Below are 18,570 nucleotides of genomic sequence, written 5' to 3' on the forward strand. Positions count from 1 at the left end.
TTTAGTAGAGACGGGGTTTCACCGTGTTGATCAGGCTGGTCTCGAACTCCCAACCTCAGGTGATCTGCCTACCTCAGCCTCCCAAAGTGCTGGGATTACAGGGATGAGCCACCGCGCCTGGCCTGATTTAATACTGCATTTTTACATTTGTTCACCTTTCTCTAGATGCATATGGCACCAGGTATGCTCCATAAGTGTGTGTGTGTGTGTGTGTGTGTGTGAGTTTTGATAAATTTAACTCTTTATAATAGGTTTGTGTGTATTTTATGATATACTATTTCATGATATAAATAATAAAATAGGCTAGTATCTATAGGTGTCTTATGCATTCATGACATGTCTCTTTCTTAATTTTTTTCATATTTCTAGGCTATGCAGTTTGTGTGCTAGTTTTTTTTCAAATTGTCACAAATCTCCAAAAATTTTCCAATATATTCATTGAAAAAAAATTGCCAATGAGTAGACCTGTGCCATGCAAACCGATGTTGTTCGAGGATCAACTGAACGCTTATTATGGTTAAACACTATTACTACTACTGTACACAGAGTAATCACTACTTTTCTCCACTCACTGTCTTCCCATCCCGAGAGCCTTCTTAACTTCACTTGCAGTCCCTTGTCCCTAGAATTAATACTCCAAATCTTCTCTTAACTAAATCCTTTATTTTCTTCAGGTTTCTTCTCAATTTACCTCTACAGACCACCCTATCTGTTGTCTTGCCCTACTCCCCTTACTCTATCATAATATCTAAAAATAGGCCGGGTGCTATTGCTCACGCCTGTAATCCCAGCACTTTGGGAGGCCGAGGCAGCCGGATCACTTGAGGTCAGGAGTTTGAGACCAGCCTGGCCAACATGGGGAAACCTCATCTCTACTAAAAATACAAAACCTAGCTGGGCATGGTGGCGGGCGCCTGTAATCCCAGCTACTCAGGAGACTGAGGCAGGAGAATCGCTTGAACTCAGGAGGTGGAGGTTACAGTGAGCCAAGATCGTGCCACTGCTCTCCAGCCTGGGCTACAAGAGCATGACTCCATCTCAAAAAATAAAATAAAATAATTCATTTTAATTGTAGCACTTAACAATGTCTGAAATTAGAATTTTGCATACTGACTACCTCCTTCAATAGGATGTAAGCTCCTTAAGAGTAGAGATTTCAGCCAGGCGCCCTGGCTCACCACCAAGCAACAAGAGCAAAACTCCGTCTTAAAAAAAAAGAAAGAAAAAGAATAGACCGTTCTTGTTCACCACTATATTTCTCAGACCCTAGAACAGTGCCTAGAATATTTAGGTACAGAGTAAATATTTGTTGCATGAATAAATGAATGTAATCATTAAATGGAATAATAGATCAAAAAATTACTTTATGTGGGCTGGGCATGGTAGATCATGCTTGTAATGCCCACCTTGGGCACTTTGGGAGGGCGAGGTGGGCGGATCACCTAAAGTCAGGAGTTCAAGACCAGCCTAGCCAACATGGCAAAACCCCATCTCTACTAAAAATACAAAAATTAGCCAGACATGGTGATGGGCACCTGTAAGCCCAGCTACTTGGGAGGCTGAGGCAGGAGAGTCATTGAACCCAGGATGTGGAGGTTGCAGTGAGCCAAGATTGCGCCATTTCACTCCAACCTGGGTAACAGAGCAAGACTCTGTCTCTTAAAAAAAAAAAAAAAAAAAAAATATATATATATATATATATATATATATATGTGGTCATAAAGAAGAGAAATGGGAATGGCTGCTTTTTTCTGCTTACACTTTAATCATTACATGGTTTTCTTTTCCTTTTTTTTTGAGACAGAGTCTCTGTCACCCAGGCAATGGAGGTGCAGTGGCGCAATCTCAGCTCTGCAACCTCCACCTCCTGGGTTCAAGCAATTCTCCTGCCTCAGCCTCCCGAGTAGCTGGGACTATAGCCATGTGCCATCACACCCGGCTAATTTTTGTATTTTTAGTAGAGATGGGGTTTCACAGTGTTGGCCAGGCTGGTATCGAATTCCTGACTCAGATAATCTGCCTGAGTCAGCCTCCCAAAGTGCTGGAACTACAGGCGTGAGCCACCACACCTGGCCCATTGTGTGGTCGTCTAAAGAGACTTGTGAGCCTTAAAAAATTATTTAAATGCCTTATTTTTACTTGGCAAGTAGTGAGTGTTGGCTAATGCAGTATCACTTCACTGGACTGAATATCTTGTTTCTTTTTTTTTTTTTTTTTTTTTTTTTTTTTGAGACAGTCTTGCTCTGTCGCCCAGGCTGGAGTGCAGTGGCAGGATCTCGACTCACTGCAACCTCTGCCTCCCAGGATGAAGCAATTCTCCTGTCTCAGCCTTCCAAGTAACTGGGACTACAGGTGTGCGCCACCATGTCCCCCAGCTAATTTTTGTAATTTTGTGTGTGTGTGTGTGACAAAGTCTCGCTGTGGAGTGCAACGGTGCGATCTCGGCTCACTGCCTCTGCCTCCTGGGTTCAAGTGATTCTCCTGCCTCAGCCTTCCGAGTAGCTGGGATTACAGGTGCCCACCACCATGCCTGGCTAATGTTTTTGTTTTTTTAGTAGAGACGGGGTTTCACTATGTTGGCCAAGCTGGTCTGGAACTCCTGACCTCAGTTGATCCACCTGCCTTGGCCTCCCAAAGTGCTGGGATTACAGGCGTGAGCCACCGCGCCCAACCTATGTTGTTTCATTCCAAAGGAGAAGACTATTGTTGAAAAAAATCAGCCGGGTGTGGTGGCTCATGCCTGTAATCCCAGCATTTTGGGAGGCCAAGGTGGGCGGATCACCTGAGGTTGGGAGTTCAAGACCAGCCTGACAAACATGGAGAAACCTCATCTCTACTAAAAATACAAAATTAGCCGGGTGTGGTGGTGCATGCCTATAATCCCAGCTACTCGGGAGGCTGAGGCAGGAGAATTGCTTGAACCCGGAGGTGGAGTTTGCAGTGAGCCAAGATCATGCCATTGCACTCCAGCCTGGGCAATAAGAACGAAACTCTGTCTCAAAAAAAAAAGAAAAGAAAAAGAAAAAAATCAAGCATAGCAAAAAAATCATAAATGAAGAAGAAATGTTAGAAAAGTACCTAAATTTTGTAATCCCAGCTCCTCGGAGGCTGAGGCAGGAGAATTGCTTGAACCCAGGAGGCAGAGGTTGCAGCCAGCCAAAATTGCACCATTGCACTCCAGCCTGGCAGCCTGGGGGACAAGTCAAAAAAAAAAAAAAAGAAAGAAAGAAAGAAAGAAAGCAAGGAAGGAAGGAAGGAAGGAAGGAGGGAGGGAGGGAGGGAGGGAGGGAGGGAGGGACGGAAGGAAGGAAGGAAGGAAGGAAGGAAGGAAGGAAGGAAGGAAGGAAGGAAGGAAGGAAGGAAATTACCTAAATTTAAAGCAGAGTAGCTATAGTGACTAGGAAGTCAGTGACATATGTGACATATTTGTGAACATTAAAGATATCCCGGACAGATGAGGCACATAAAAATATAGACAAAATTTTCAATTCACAAATAATAGTGTGTTTTATCATCTTTAATTTTGTGGCTTTTTTTTCTTTATATTTTTCTTTTTGCTTATCTTCTCTTTTAATAAATAATTTTTTTTTTTTTTTTTTTTTTTTGAGACGGAGTCTTGCTCTGTCGCCCAGGCTGGAGTGCAGTGGCCAGATCTCGGCTCACTACAAGCTCCGCCTCCCGGGTTCACGCCATTCTCCTGCCTCAGCCTCCCGAGTAGCTGGGACTACAGGCGCCCGCCACCTCGCCCGGCTAGTTTTTTGTATTTTTTAGTAGAGACGGGGTTTCACCGTGTTAGCCAGGATGGTCTCGATCTCCCGACCTCATGATCCGCCCGTCTCGGCCTCCCAAAGTGCTGGGATTACAGGCTTGAGCCACCGCGCCCAAATTTTTCTTTTTGAGACAGAGTTTCACTTTGTCTCTCAGGCTAGAGTTCAGTGGCCCGATCACAGGTCACTGCAGCCCCAACTTCCTGGCTTAAGCAATCCTACAATTTCCATCAGCGTCTCGAGTAGCTGGGACCACAGGCATGTGCCACCATGCCCTACTAAATTTTTAATTTTTTGTAGAGACGGTGTCTCCCTATGTTGCCCAGACTGGTCTCAAACTCCTAGGCTCAAGCAGTCTTCCCATTTTAGCCTCTCAAAGTGCTGGGATTACAGGCATGAACCACCACACCTGACCTCAATAAAATTTTGTGGCATTTTAGCAGAGAGGATCATGGGGTATGTAATGGAAAGAACATGGATCTGATGCCAGAAACCCTAGGTTTGTGTCCAAGTTCCATGCCTACTAACTCTGTGACCTGAGTCTGAAGTTACTGACTCACTAGTAGGAGTACTAGTAGCCTTCTTTTTTTTTTTTTTTAATTGAGACGGAGTCTCACTCTGTGGCCCAGGGTGAAGTACAATGGCACAGTCTCAGCTCACTGCAACCTCCACTTCCTGTGTTCAAGTGATTCTCGTGCCTCAGTCTCCCGAGTGGCTGGGATTACAGGCATGTACCACCATACCAGGCTAATTTTTGTATTTTTAGTAGAGATGGGGTTTCACCATGTTGGTCAGGCTAGTTTCGAACTCTTGACCTCAAGTGATCCACCCACCTCAGCCTCTTAAAGTGCTGGGATTACAGGCCTGAGCCACCATGCCTGGCCACTAATAACCTTCTCAGTGGATGGCTATGAGTATTAAATGAGATAATATACGTGAGCATTCTTTGTTACTATGAAGTATTTTTTTTAAATGCTTTAAGATCTCTTTCAGCCTTCATCAGAGTTCCAGTTTTGTGATAATTCAGATTCCTCATTTATTTAGTGGGAAGGATAACTATGACTGAATAATAGGTTATGAGTTCTCTGCTGACAGATGCTTGTTTTATATCCCATTGCACTTCACATGGAGCTGACGTAGGTACCCAATAAATATTTGTGGGATAAAGGAGAGGCTGGTGAAAACACTACCATTTTTCTCCCTGAATAAAGCACAAAAGAAGGTGACTATTGTTGAGTGAGTGACTGCTCTTCACACAGAAATATACTATAATCAGTTTTCATGCTTATTTTCTTTAATGTAAAATTTAAAAGCCCATAAACTGTTAATATGATAGGGTTAGTTAATGGGCTGTCTCTAAAATATATCTGAATTTAGATTACCAGATTGGCCAGCCAGTTATAGTTTCCTTTTCTCATTTCCAGTAAAAATGTTTATGGATTTTATTTATTAATAGAATAGTCTTCCTGTCTTATAAGGTTAGGAGAATACCTCTTCCTATAGAAATTTAATGTCAAGGCCAGGTGCAGTGGTGCATGCCTATAGTCCCAACTACTCGGAAGGCTAAAGCAGAAAGATTGCTTGGGCTCAAGAGTTCAAGACCAGCCTGGGCAGTACAGTGAGACCTCGTCTCTAAAAAAATAAAAAAAGAAATAGAAAGTAGCCAGTGGGGCCAAGTGCGGTGGCTCACGCCTGTAATTCCAGCACTGTGGGAGGCCAAGGCAGGCAGATCATGAGGTCAGGAGTTCGAGACCAGCCTGACCAACATGGTGAAACCCGTCTCTACTAAATATACAAAAATTAGCCGGGTGTGGGGCGCGCGCCTGTAATCCCAGCTACTCAGGAGGCTGAGGCAGAAGAACCGCTTGAACCCAGGAGGCGGAGGTTGCAGTGAGCCAAGATCACATCATTGCACTTCAGCCTAGGCAACAGAGCAAGACGCTGTCTCAAAAACAAACAAAAAAAATAACCAGTGTACTGAAAAAGTGTATTTAAAGAGCTTAGCTAGGCCAGGCACAGTGGCTCACGCCTATAAACCCAGCATTTTAGGAGGCTGAGGTATGTGGATCACTTGAGTCCAGGAGGTTGAGACCAGACTGGGCAACATGGCGAAACCCTGTCTCTATTAAAAACATAAAAAATTGATGGCGTATACCTGTAGTCCCAACTACACGGGAGGCTAAGGTAGGAAAATCACCTGAGCCTGGGGAGGTTGAGGCTGCAGTGAGCCATGATCATGCAACTGCACTTCAGTCTGGGTGACAGAGCAAGGCCTTGTCTCAAAAACTAAAAATTAAAATAAAAAAAAGAGCTTAGCTAATAATTCTTGGCATTATACTGATAGACATTATACTTTTCCACACCTCAGTTTTTCTGGTTATAGAAGGATAAATCTCCATTTTGTCCTTATTAAGTCAGAAAACATGTAATTTTTTATTTCTTTAAATCCTCTGGGACTTTACAAAGAAAATAAAAATGATAGTGAAAATTTCTTTTTTCTTTTTGAAAAGGGTCTCGCTCTGTCACCCAGGCTAGAGTGCAGTGGCGCAATCTTGGCTTACTGCAACCTCCGCCCCCCTGGCTCAAGCGACCCTCCTACCTCAGCCTGCCGAATAGCTGAGACCACAGGCGAAATTCTCAGATTATTGCATATTTTGGTTAAAAACAGCTTTATAATCTATATTGGTGTTTCATTTACTTCATTTATCATATCAATTGTTTTTTAAAAAAAAATTTCATTGTTTCTTTTCTGTGCCTATGCTTACCCACATATTGATTCTTTTTATATACCCAGGTGCTATACTTGTATTTTTACCAGGACTAGCAGAAATCAAAATGCTTTATGAACAGCTACAGTGTAATTCTCTTTTCAACAACAGACGTAGTAATCGGTAAGCTAATAGCTTTCTATATTCTTAATCATCCATTGCAGTTACCTGTAAAGATATCACCCTCTTTGGACCCTGGAAGAGTACGACTCTTCGAGCATACATTTGTTTATGCCAGCTGGAAATGAACAAACCTATTTGCTGCAGGAAATCAGTTATTCCCCTTTTATTAAAGAAAAATACTCACCAGGTGTGGTGGCTCATGCCTGTAATCCCAGCACTTTGGGAGGCCGAGGCGGGCGGATCACCTGAGTTCAGGAGTTCGAGACCAGCTTAACCAATGCAGAGAAACTCCATCTCTATTAAAAATGCAAAATTAGCCAGGTGTGGTGGCGGGCGCCTGTAAACCCAGCTACTCGAGAGGCTGAGGCAGGAGAACAGCTTGAACCTGGGAGGCGGAGGTTGCAGTGAGCCGACATCACACCATTGCACTCCAGCCTGGGCAACAAGAGTGAAACTCCGTTTCAAAAAAAAATTCTCTTCACATAGCATAGTGACTCAGCAAATTTGCATGTAATTTTAGATGTCAGAGCCCCAGAGAGTGGGGGAGGGTGGGGGAAAGGCAGCGTTAGTATCAACAAAGAAGTCCTACCATTATGAGAGAAAATCATCTTCAATAGTTCTGATTCCAGGAGCAAGACACACTAGGTGTGTTTTCATATTTAAGAAGAGAACTATTTGACAAATGAACACTCCCTAAAAATGTAAGAATGAAGTTTCTGAGGTTACATCATTGTTATCGCCTCTCTTCTCTCTCTCTCTCTCTCTCTTTCTCTCTCTCTCTGTGTATTTTTTTTTTTTTTTTTTTTTTGAGACGGAGTCTCGCTGTGTCACCCAGGCTGGAGTGCAGTGGCATGATCTCGGCTCACTGCAACCTCCGCCTCCCAGATTCAAGTGATTCTCCTGCCTCAGCCTCCCAAGTAGCTGGGATTACAGGCTCTTCTCTGTATTTAAAGGAAGAATGATTCTTTGCTGGTTAGTTTGCACTAGGCTTGTTGCTTGTAGAATATCAATTATTTATTCCTCCTCATTATTTATTACTGAATTACACTCCAGCATTTTTCCCAAGTTGGTATGAGGTTTTTGGTTCCTAGAACTAAGTAAAATTTTTGTCAAAATCAGAAAGGACTTTACCATTTATATATTTATATTTATTTTATTTTTTGAGACAGAGTCTCACTATTGTAACCCAGGCTAGAGTACAATGGTGGGATCTCAGCTCACTGCAACCTCTGCCTACTGGGCTCAAGTGATTCACCTGCCTCAGCCTCCCAAGTAGCTGGGATTACAGGTGCCCACCAACACACTTGGCTAATTTTTGCATTTTTAGTACAGACGAGGTTTCACCATGTTGGCTAGGCTGGTCTCGAACTCCTGACATCAGGTGATCTGCCCGCCTCAGCCTTCTAAAGTGCTGGGATTACAGGTGTGAGCCACTGCGCCTGGCCAAGACTTTACTATGTAGAAAAGCTGGGCTCTGAGTACAGATTGTGGAGAAGTTGCTAATACCTGAAGTCATAGTAGAAATTCATCCACTGAAATCCAGTTTCAGTGCTATGTGCTAGAATACTTCATGTGCTTTTATTTCCTTCCAGATGTGTTATTCACCCACTTCATTCATCTTTATCCAGTGAAGAGCAGCAGGCTGTGTTTGTAAAACCTCCTGTAGGAGTAACTAAGATTATAATTTCCACCAACATTGCTGAGACATCCATAACCATCGATGATGTTGTCTATGTCATCGATTCTGGGAAAATGAAAGAAAAGAGGTATTCCATCTTGTGGTGATCTAAGAGAGGGGCTAAAAATGCTTCATTTAGGGAGACACAGTTGTTAATGGCTAATGCTATTAAGCTATATGGGTTACTGTATGAAAAAATACTTTATGAAAACTGCACGTGGATGCGTGAGTGATTCTGTAGCCAAAAGCATGGAGCTTAACATCAAACGGGGATGAAAAGTAATGAATTGCTTTTTCTCTCTTTTTGTCATGTGATTTTATATGTGCTTGTATGAAAAAGGGTTGAATAAAGAAACTGTGTAGTTTGGGAAACTCTGCACTTGATGCCACTTAAATCAGCACTAGCTGCTCCTACCAGGGACTCAGCTATCCCAGAATATACAGGGCACTGTGTCCTTCTACAGGAGGAAGCTGGTTCATCTATTCTGCCCATGCCAAGCAGTCTTGGCCACATTTTTATAAAATGACTCAATTTTGTATTTTCTTTTTCTTTATAGATATGATGCCAGCAAAGGGATGGAAAGTCTAGAGGACACTTTTGTGTCTCAAGCCAATGCTCTACAAAGGAAAGGCCGAGCAGGCCGTGTTGCATCTGGGGTCTGCTTCCATTTATTCACTAGCCATCACTACAATCACCAGCTTTTAAAGCAACAGCTACCAGAAATACAAAGAGTGCCACTGGAACAGCTGTGTCTAAGGTGACATCTGGTTTTTTGTGTTTTGCTTCCAAAAGGTCTAAATGTTTCTCACTCTATTAAGTTCCATGTTTTCCTTTTATTTCTAGAAGATATTTGGCTAAGAATGACCGCCAATAATCTCATTTATTTGCAAAGAAAAAGATCCTTAGTGTTACCTTTACCATTCCTTTTAAATTTCTGCACATAAAGATCTCTTACATTGCAGAGCATGGCCCTAAAATAGAGCTTAAGAATATATATGTAGGGCTGCGCATGGAGGCTCACGCTTATAATCCCAACACTTTGGGAGGCTGAGGAGGGTGGATCACCTGAGGTCAGGAGTTGGAGACCAGCCTGGCCAACATGGTGAATGAAACTCCATCTCTACTAAAAATACAAAAATTAGCTGGGTGTGGTAGCGCACGCCTGTAGTCCCAACTACTTGGGAGGCCGAGGAAGGAGAATCTCTTGAACCCGGGAGGCAGAGATTGCAGTGAGCCGAGATCGTGCCACTGCACTCCAGCCTGGGCAACAGAGCGAGAATCGTCTCTAAATAAAATAATAAATAAATAAAATAAAAATGAAATTTAAGTAAGTGAATTACTGTCAATTCATGTCTTAAAGTGAACTACATTAAGTGAGAAAAGGCAAGGTACCAAAAATATACATGTTAATAAAAATGTGAAATTGTATGTTTATAAGTTGGCAACTTAAAAAGGAGCTGTATGTGAAGTAAATAAAATTTTATGTATGTTACACTTTTCTTTAAGTTGCTGATGCTCATAATTTGTTTTTTTAAAATGAGAACTCTTTTTCTGGATGAAGTTCATAATTTAAAACACTAGTTTTTGAAGAGCTATCACAAGGCAGGACACAATGCAGATTAATTTTATAAACAATGACTGCAACTTTGGGCCAGGCGTGGTGCCTGATGCCTGTAATCCCAGCACTTTGGGAGGCTGGGGCAGGCAGGTCACCTGAGGTCAGGAGTTCGAGACCAGCCTGGCCAACATGGTGAAACCCCATCTCTACTAAAAAAATACAAAATTAGCCAGGTGTAGCAGCACAGATCTGTAATCCCAGCTTCTCAAGAGGCTGAAGAAAGAGAATCACTTGAACTTGGGAGGTAGAGTTTGCGGTGAGCCAAGATCATACCATTGCACTCCAGCCTGGGCAGTAAGAGTGAAACTCCATCCCCCAAAAATAAATAAATAAATAAATAAACAATGACTGCACCTTCAGATGTGCGAAGGAATAAGTGGATCATTTAAAATTTTTTAATAAATGCCTTTAATTGTATAGCAGTCAGAACTATCTAAGCTATTCATGTCCAGTTTTTTATTATGGTAAGAATACTTAATATGAGATCTACCCTCTTAACAAATGTTTAATTTTACAACACAGTACTGTTAACTATAGGCATAATGTCATACAGCAGAGCTCTCAAACTTACTCATTTTGTGAAACTGAAACTTTATACCTATTGGACAGCAACTCTCCATTTTCCCCTCATGTCCAGCCCCTGGCAACCATTCTACTCTCTGCTTCTGTGAGTTTGACTATTTTAGATACCTCATACAAGTAGAACCATCCAGCATTTGTCTTTTTGTGACTGACTTATTTCACTTAACATAATGTCCTCAAGGTTTCATCCATGCTGTTGCATATTGCAGAATTTCTTCTTTTTTAAGCCTGAATAGTATTCCACTGTATGTATATATACTGCACTTTCTTTATCCACTCATCTGTCAGTGGACATTTAGGTTGTTTCCATATCTTGGGTATTGTGAATAATATTACAGTGAACACAGGAGTGGCAAGTATCTCTGCTCTGCAAGATTCTTTTTTTTTTTTTTTTTTTTTTTTTTTGAAACAGAGTCTTGCTCAGTCGCCCAGGCTAGGGTACAGTGGCGTGATCTTGGCTCACTGCAACCTCCACCTCTGGGTTCAAGTGATTCTCTGCCTCAGCCCCCCGTGTAGCTAGGATTTCATGTGTGCATCACCAGCCTGGCTAATTTTTGTATTTTTAGTAGAGACTGGGTTTCACCACGTTGGCCAGGCTGGGCTCGAACCCCTGACCTCCACCTACCTCAGCCTCCCAAAGTGCTGGGATTACAGACGTGAGCCACTGTGCCTGGCCTTTCTGCAAGATTCTGACTTCAGTTCTTCTGGGTGTATACTTAGAAGTGGGGTTGCTGGATCATATGGTAGTTCTATTTTTAATTTTTTGAGGAATCTCTATCCTGTTTTTCATAGTGGCTGCATCATTTTACATTCCCACCAACAATGTGCAGGGTTCCAAGTTTTCCACATCCTTGCCAGCACTTATTATCTTTTGTCATGAACTCTATTTCATAATTCGATCCCACCATTAAGGAAAGAAGCATTTTGAAAGTTTATAGAGAGAATTTTATTCTGAATATGAGTAAGTTTCAGCATCTGAAAGTGCTTCTGTGGTTTATTGGTAGAAGTAGAAAACACGAGATTTTAAAAATTTGTATTTAAACTTGTCAATTATTCTCACTCACAAGAAATTATTCCTCTGTGTCATCCCACCAGAAATAAAATTGACAAATTGTTATTTTGTTTCCTTTTCAGAATTAAAATTTTAGAGATGTTTAGTGCTCATAATCTCCAGTCTGTGTTCTCTCGGCTTATTGAACCTCCACACGCCGATTCTCTTCGTGCCTCAAAAATACGATTACGAGACTTAGGAGCATTAACTCCAGATGAAAAATTGACCCCTCTTGGGTATCACTTGGCCTCTCTGCCTGTGGATGTGAGAATTGGCAAACTAATGTTGTTTGGGTCCATCTTCCGCTGTTTGGATCCTGCTCTCACCATTGCTGCCAGTTTGGCTTTTAAGTCTCCATTTGTAAGTAAACAACATTCATCTAAACTGGAGTCTCTAAGAGGACGACCATAGGTCTCTAAGGGGACCATGGGGGAATCAAGGGCATGTGAACCCCCTAAAAATTTGCTTGTATGTTAGATGTGAATTTTTTAGGGCACATCTGCATGGGGAGAAGGTCAAAAATAAATTTCTGAAAAGACAAAAACAAATAAAACAAAAAGATTTTTTAGGGAACAATGTCATCCAATTTGTTCTTTATTTCATTACTGTCTGCTCTTTATTCTTTCCTTCTTTCTGTTTAGTTTGCTCTTCTTTTTCTAGTGTCTTAAAGTAGAAGGTTAGGTTATTGTTCTGAGATCTTTCTTTTTTATGTAAGCATGTACAGCTCTCAGTTTTTCTCTAAGGACTATTTTAGCTGTGTCCCATATGTTTTGGTTTTCCTTTTCATTCATCTCAAAGTATTTTCTGATTTTCCTTTTTATTCTCCTGTGACCCTTTATTATTTAGGCATGAGTTGTTTAATTTCTATATATTTGTGAGTTCGCAAAATTTTTTTCATTATTGATTTCTAACTTCAGTCTATTGTGGACAGAGAACATATTTGTACTATTTCAATCCTCTTTAAAATGTATTGAGCTTTGTTTTATGGTCAAGCATATGGTCTATCCTGAAGGGTGTTCCACGTATACTTGAGAAGAAAGGATTTTCTGCTGTTAGGTGGAGTGTCAGTCTGCCTTTTTTTTTTTTCTTCATTTAAAAAAAATCTTTTTTACCGGTCCTTTCATGATAAGCAATCTGCCTTTATTTTTATCGTGGCTTATTTTATCTAGTTAGGGGAATCAATGGATGTATTCATTTTCTTCAGTTTTAATGTTATATGTCATCAAATTATAAACTCACAGATCTGCAAAAAGATCTTAGTCCAGCTCCCTGACTTAACAACAAATTATAAACCAGCTGGTCCAGTGGTAGTGAGTTATCTCAATTGATTATTGAGACTTGACTAGTCTTTAAAAAAAGAAAGAAATGATAAAACCAAGAACCCGAAGAGGTGACATAACTTGCTGGGGGTACACAGTATCAACCTTGTGAACAAGACTTCCATTGCCTTTTCCCAAATCATCTAAACCAACCTCTCACTGACCATTTTCTTTTATTGGAATCAAGAAAGACTCATTAGAAATGTTGATGTCTGGTGTGAGGTTCCGTGGTATAATGGTGAGCATTCTGGACTCTGAATCCAGAAATGTTGATGTCTCCCTTCGTTTAGTGATCTGAAGAAAAAACACAAAAAAAGAGAGAGAGAGAAGAAATGTTGATGTCATCCTTAGCCAAAACTGAGCACCTGTCCTTTGCTGGACTCTGTAAACATAATATTCATCTCCCACGTGCAATCCTTTTCCCACTGGCCTGTCTAAAAAGGAAGGAATTTTACTTTCAAGTAGAAACTAAAATTTTACTGCTGTTATATTAGTTATAAGATATTTAAATATACAAAAATTAGAAGCACTATGGTTGGTTTAGAATGATTTTCAGTGGTGTTACAGCTAGGGCATTGGTTTAGATTGCCATGAGAAACTACTGAAGCTCATGCTGGTATCTTTAGAGCCTGAGAAGGCAGAGAAATATCATTGGATTAATGAATTAGTATGTGTAAAGCGGTGAAAATTTACTTCCCTGCTGATTTTACACATTTGTAGGGAAAAGGAAGACCTGTAAACATTTGTAATAAAATAAGAGGATTCTTCCCAGTGTAGATTTTTAAGTAAAACAATAAATAAGAGTAAAACACTAGTGTGGGTATAGTAGCAAGGGAGATTCAAACGTAGAAGATGAATAAGAATCTGTAAAATAAAGAACACAGATAACAGAATGTTAGGTTTTAAATGTAGCTTTAGAATGAGTGGCTCTTTGATGACTCTTGCCACTTGGAACTAAAAGACCCAGAAGAGCTTCTTTTGGGTGGGCAGGCAGACTCACAGAGCAAAGACTGTGAGCTTGCCATTGACCATCATAACTGCCTTTCATTAGCTGACCCACTGATTACACTTTTCCATGCAAAATCCTTTCCCAAGGCATCTGGCTTTAGCAATAGGAAAATGCCATTTGAAACCTCAGATTAAAAGTGTCCTGTAGGACCTGGGGTGTGGTGGCTCATGCCTATAATGCCAGCACTTTGGTAGGCCGAGGTGGGCCAATTGCCTGAGCCCAGGAGTTCAAGACCAGCCTGCACAACATGAGACTCCATCTGTACCGAAAATTTTTAAAAATTCGCTGGCATGATGGGGCACACCTGTAGTCCCAGCTACCAGGGAGGCTGAGGCAGGAGGATTGCTTAAGCCTGGGAGATCAAGGTTGCAGTGAGCTATGATCGCACCACTGCACTCCAGCCTGGGCAACAGAACAAGACCCTGTCTTTGAAAAAAAAAAAGTGTTCTTTAAATCTGATTTTCCTCCGTCCTTTAGGTATCTCCCTGGGATAAAAAAGAAGAAGCTAACCAGAAAAAGCTGGAATTTGCATTCGCAAACAGTGATTATCTGGCCCTTCTACAAGCGTATAAGGTAAGCATATGACCTAATAGCTTCGTTTTATTCCATGTTGGCGCTAAAGACTGAGTAAGTTCAGTTTGATTTTCTCCAAAATTTAGGGATGGCAGCTAAGTACAAGAGAAGGTGTGCGTGCAGGTTATAATTACTGCAGACAAAACTTCTTGTCCGGAAGAGTTCTGCAGGTGAGTTGTGTCTGTGGCTTTTTCTTCATTTTGTATTAGAGTAGCTCACCAGAGGGTGCTGCGACTTTATCTTATGTGTCCTGTCTTAACATTGCAAATGTTATTTCTGGAGTATATTTGGCTTTACCAGCCGGGTAAAATGGACTCCTGCACTGTGATATCAGGCTTTCTGTGCTGGACCTTTCCACTGACCTCCTTTTCCTCTTTGTGGTGAATTTTTGTTTACTTATGTGGAGGATAGGGTAGAACATAGGCACTCCGAAGATTGCTGCTTACTGGAAGTCAGTTTTTTCAGTAATTACACCAGGGATGCTTTTTCATTTGTTTGTTTGTTTGAGGCAGAGTCTCCTTCTGTCACCCAGGCTGGAGTGCAGTGGCGTGATCTCGGCTCACTGCAACCTCCACCTCCCAGGGTCAAGCGATTCTCCTGCCTCAGGCACCTGAATAGCTGGGATTACAGGTGCATACCCCCATGCCCAGCTAATTTTTTTGTGTTTTTAGTAGAGATAGGGTTTCACCATGCTGGCCAGGCTGATCTTGAACTCCTGACCTCATGATCCACCCACCTTGGCCACCCAAAGTGCTGGGATTACAGGCGTGAGCCACCACGCCAGGCTACACCAGGCATTCTTAACCGGAATCTCTGAGCCCCTGAAATTGTATACAAAATTGTATGCTTATGCATGTGTGCGTTATTCTGGAGAGATGGACCATAGCTTTCATCAGCTTTTCAGAGGGGTCCATGGCCATCTCTAATCCCCTTACCCTCTCCCCAAAACCAAAGAACTAATACTGAACCAGATTTTGTTATTTTTCTTACATCTATCAGAACCTACTAAGTATACAAGAAAATGTTTAGCCGGGCTTGGTGGCTCATACCTATAATCCCAGCACTTTGGGAGCCTGAGGATTGCTTGAGCCTAGGAGTTTGAGACCATCCTGGGAAACATGGCAAAACCCCATCTCTATAAAAAATACAAAAATCAGCCAGACCTAGTGATTTGGGCCTATAATCCCATCTACTCCAGAGGCTGAGGTGGGAGGATCACTTGAGCCGGGGAGGTCAAGACTGCAGTGAGCCATGAACGCCCTACTGTACTCCAGCCTAGGCCAACAGAGGGAGATCCTGTCTCAAAAAAATAAAAATTAAAAATGTCTTATCTTCTGTATAATGTAGAGACAGGGCTTCTGTCCCCTGTTGCAACAGTGTTTTAGGTCCCCTTCCAAAGTGGGATGAGGCCAGGGACTATGGCTCACGCCTATAATCCCAGCACTTTGGGAGACCGAGGCAGGCAGATCACTTGAGGCCTGGAGTTCAAGACCAGCCTGGCCAACATAGCAAAACCCCATCTCTACTGAAAATACAAAAAATTAGCTGGGCGTGGTGGCTCATACCTGCAATCTCAGCTACTCAGGAGGCTGAGGCATGACAATCACTTGAAACCAGGAGATGAAGGTTTCAGTGAGTTGAGATTGTGCCATTGCACTCCAGCCTGGGCAACAGAGGGAGACTTTGTCTCAAAAAATAAATAAATAAATAAATTCCAGAGTGGTATGAGAAGTCAAAATAATGATGGCACACATCTTTGCAAAGCATATTTTACTCAAAGATTTTGGGGCCCTGCACAGTGGCTCATGCTTATAATCCCAGCACTTTGGAAAGCCAAGGCAGGCAGAACCTTTGAGCCCAGGAGTTCAAGACTAGCCTGGGCAGCATGGCGAAACCCCGTCTCTACAAAAAATATAAAAATTAGCCACACGTGATCGTGTATGCCTGTGGTCCCAGCTACTTGGGAGGCTGAGAATCAATAATCAAAGGGGGGGTATTTATATGTACAGGGTAGTAAGAAATATTTTCTCAAGTCATTAAGATGCTTAAATATAAGATGAGGATATTTCTTTTAAATTATATTTCCTACTAAATTTATTTATTTATTTTTTGTTAGGCTATGTATAGATTTTGCTGTGACTTATGAGGTCCATCAAACAAGAGTTGCGTCTTTTCACTAAACTCCAGCTTAGATTGTAGGATTTTTTTTTTAAGATTTCAATTAAAACCTTGTCATGAAATAGAAACTGTGGTATATTTAACTCCTAGTTATATTATAGTTATCCATGTACACTTGAGACATTCCAAGAAAATACTTAAACCATCATTGAGAGACAGGGTAGTGTTGCTTAGCTTTCAGTTCCTTAAATGATTATTATCTCCTTCTCTTTGTCTGATATGCAGCCCATGTGAGAACAGTAGCCACAAAAGAAAGAAGTTTATACTTTCTTTCTCACATTTGTGCTCAACCACTAAAAGGAGTGTCTGAATCTTAAACCACAGCCAGGCGTGGTGGCCCACGCCTGTAATCCCACCACTTTGGGAGGCCAAGGTGGGTGGATCACCTGAGATCAGGAGTTCGAGAGCAGCCCGGCCAACATGGTGAAACCCCCATCTCTATTAAAAATACAAAAATTAGCTGGGCATGGTGGCACGTGCCTGTAGTCCTAGCTACTCAGGAGGTTAAGGCAGGAGAATCGCTTGAACCCACGAGGCAGAGATCGCAGTGAGCCGAGATCGTGCCACTGCACTCCAGCCTGGGCGACAGAGCAAGACTGTCTCAAAAAAAAAAAAAAATCTTAAACCACTTAATGATGTCCCTATTCCTAGAAAAAGATATGAGCCAGCAAGACCATAAGGAAAGAGAAAGAGGAAACATTCTGCTGAGTTCCACCGAGAGCACGAACCACTCTAGGCCTGAGTAAGGAACTGAGAGGACAGGAGCAGCAATGCAAGTAGGAAAAGCTAGACAGTAGACAGTGCCGCAGCACTTGGAGTTGGAATTCCAGTCAAAACCAGCCGCATTTTTTGCTGTCCTAAGAATTTCGTGGAAAATCAGGCCTACCCCAAATCCAATGAAAGTGTTTAAAATTGTAATCTAGAGTGAAATAAATGATCCTTGGATTTACTGAATTTTTGCATTTCTGCATAACTGTTTCACTCTGCCTGCCAGTTTGTGTAAGTGAAAGCTGCTTCTTGGAAATGACCAGACAAGATCCTCTTCCTATCTGAGTGATGAATCCGCTTGAGCCTCATTGCTATCCCCTGAAATAATGCATTTTCGTAGTCACTCATTTTTGTAAGACTTAACACTGTTATGCTGATGCCCTTGCTTAAAGGTTTTTCCCCTTCTTTTAGGAAATGGCCAGCCTCAAACGACAATTCACGGAGCTGTTATCGGATATAGGGTTTGCAAGGGAAGGGCTCAGAGCAAGGGAAATTGAGAAAAGGGCCCAAGGAGGAGATGGTGTCTTAGATGCCACAGGAGAAGAGGTAAAGAATGTGGAGTTGGTTCTTGTTTCTCTTTGATTAGCACCTAAATACGATCTTTTTTTTTTTTTTTTTTTTTTTTTTTTTTTTTTTTTTTTTTGAGACGGAGTCTCACGCTGTTGCCCAGGCTGGAGTGCAGTGGCGCGATCTCGGCTCACTGCAAGCTCCGCCTCCTGGGTTCACGCCATTCTCCTGCCTCAGCCTCCTGAGTAGCTAGGACTACAGGCGCCCACCACCGCGCCCGGCTAATTTTTTGTATTTTTAGTAGAGACGGGGTTTCACTGTGGTCTCGATCTCCTGACCTTGTGATCCGCCCGCCTCGGCCTCCCAAAGTGCTGGGATTACAGGCTTGAGCCACCGCACCCGGCCGTAAATACGTTCTTAACCTGAGAACACTTGTAGACATTCTTCCCTTAAGCCTTATGAGCAGTGGGTTAATGGCATTCTTGATTTTCTACTTTGCGCAAATAAATATCAGCTGACCTGGCACAGTGGCTCATGCCTATAATCCCAACACTTTGGGAGGCTGAGGCAGGTGGATTGCTTGAGCTCAGGAGTTCGAGACCAGCCAGAGCAACATGGTGAAACCCCA

At 42.0% G+C, this 18,570-nt stretch overlaps 2 protein-coding genes across 3 annotated transcripts in view; one reads left to right on the top strand and one right to left on the bottom strand.

The window, feature by feature from the left end:
- Window positions 1-18,570, bottom strand: part of MORN2 (MORN repeat containing 2) — a 1,051,609-nt gene that overhangs the window by 48,024 nt on the left and 985,015 nt on the right. The window lies entirely within an intron of this gene.
- Window positions 1-18,570, top strand: part of DHX57 (DExH-box helicase 57) — a 77,160-nt gene that overhangs the window by 41,689 nt on the left and 16,901 nt on the right. For both annotated transcript variants that reach the window (XM_050753294.1, XM_050753293.1), the window contains exons 14-20: window positions 6,562-6,658; window positions 8,251-8,424; window positions 8,894-9,094; window positions 11,672-11,948; window positions 14,394-14,489; window positions 14,576-14,659; window positions 17,847-17,981. In XM_050753294.1, coding sequence (XP_050609251.1) covers window positions 6,562-6,658; window positions 8,251-8,424; window positions 8,894-9,094; window positions 11,672-11,948; window positions 14,394-14,489; window positions 14,576-14,659; window positions 17,847-17,981 — 1,064 coding nt within the window. The remainder of the gene's footprint in view (window positions 1-6,561; window positions 6,659-8,250; window positions 8,425-8,893; window positions 9,095-11,671; window positions 11,949-14,393; window positions 14,490-14,575; window positions 14,660-17,846; window positions 17,982-18,570) is intronic.

Source organism: Macaca thibetana, chromosome 13 (assembly GCF_024542745.1).
Source record: "Macaca thibetana thibetana isolate TM-01 chromosome 13, ASM2454274v1, whole genome shotgun sequence".
Lineage (NCBI taxonomy): Eukaryota > Metazoa > Chordata > Mammalia > Primates > Cercopithecidae > Macaca > Macaca thibetana.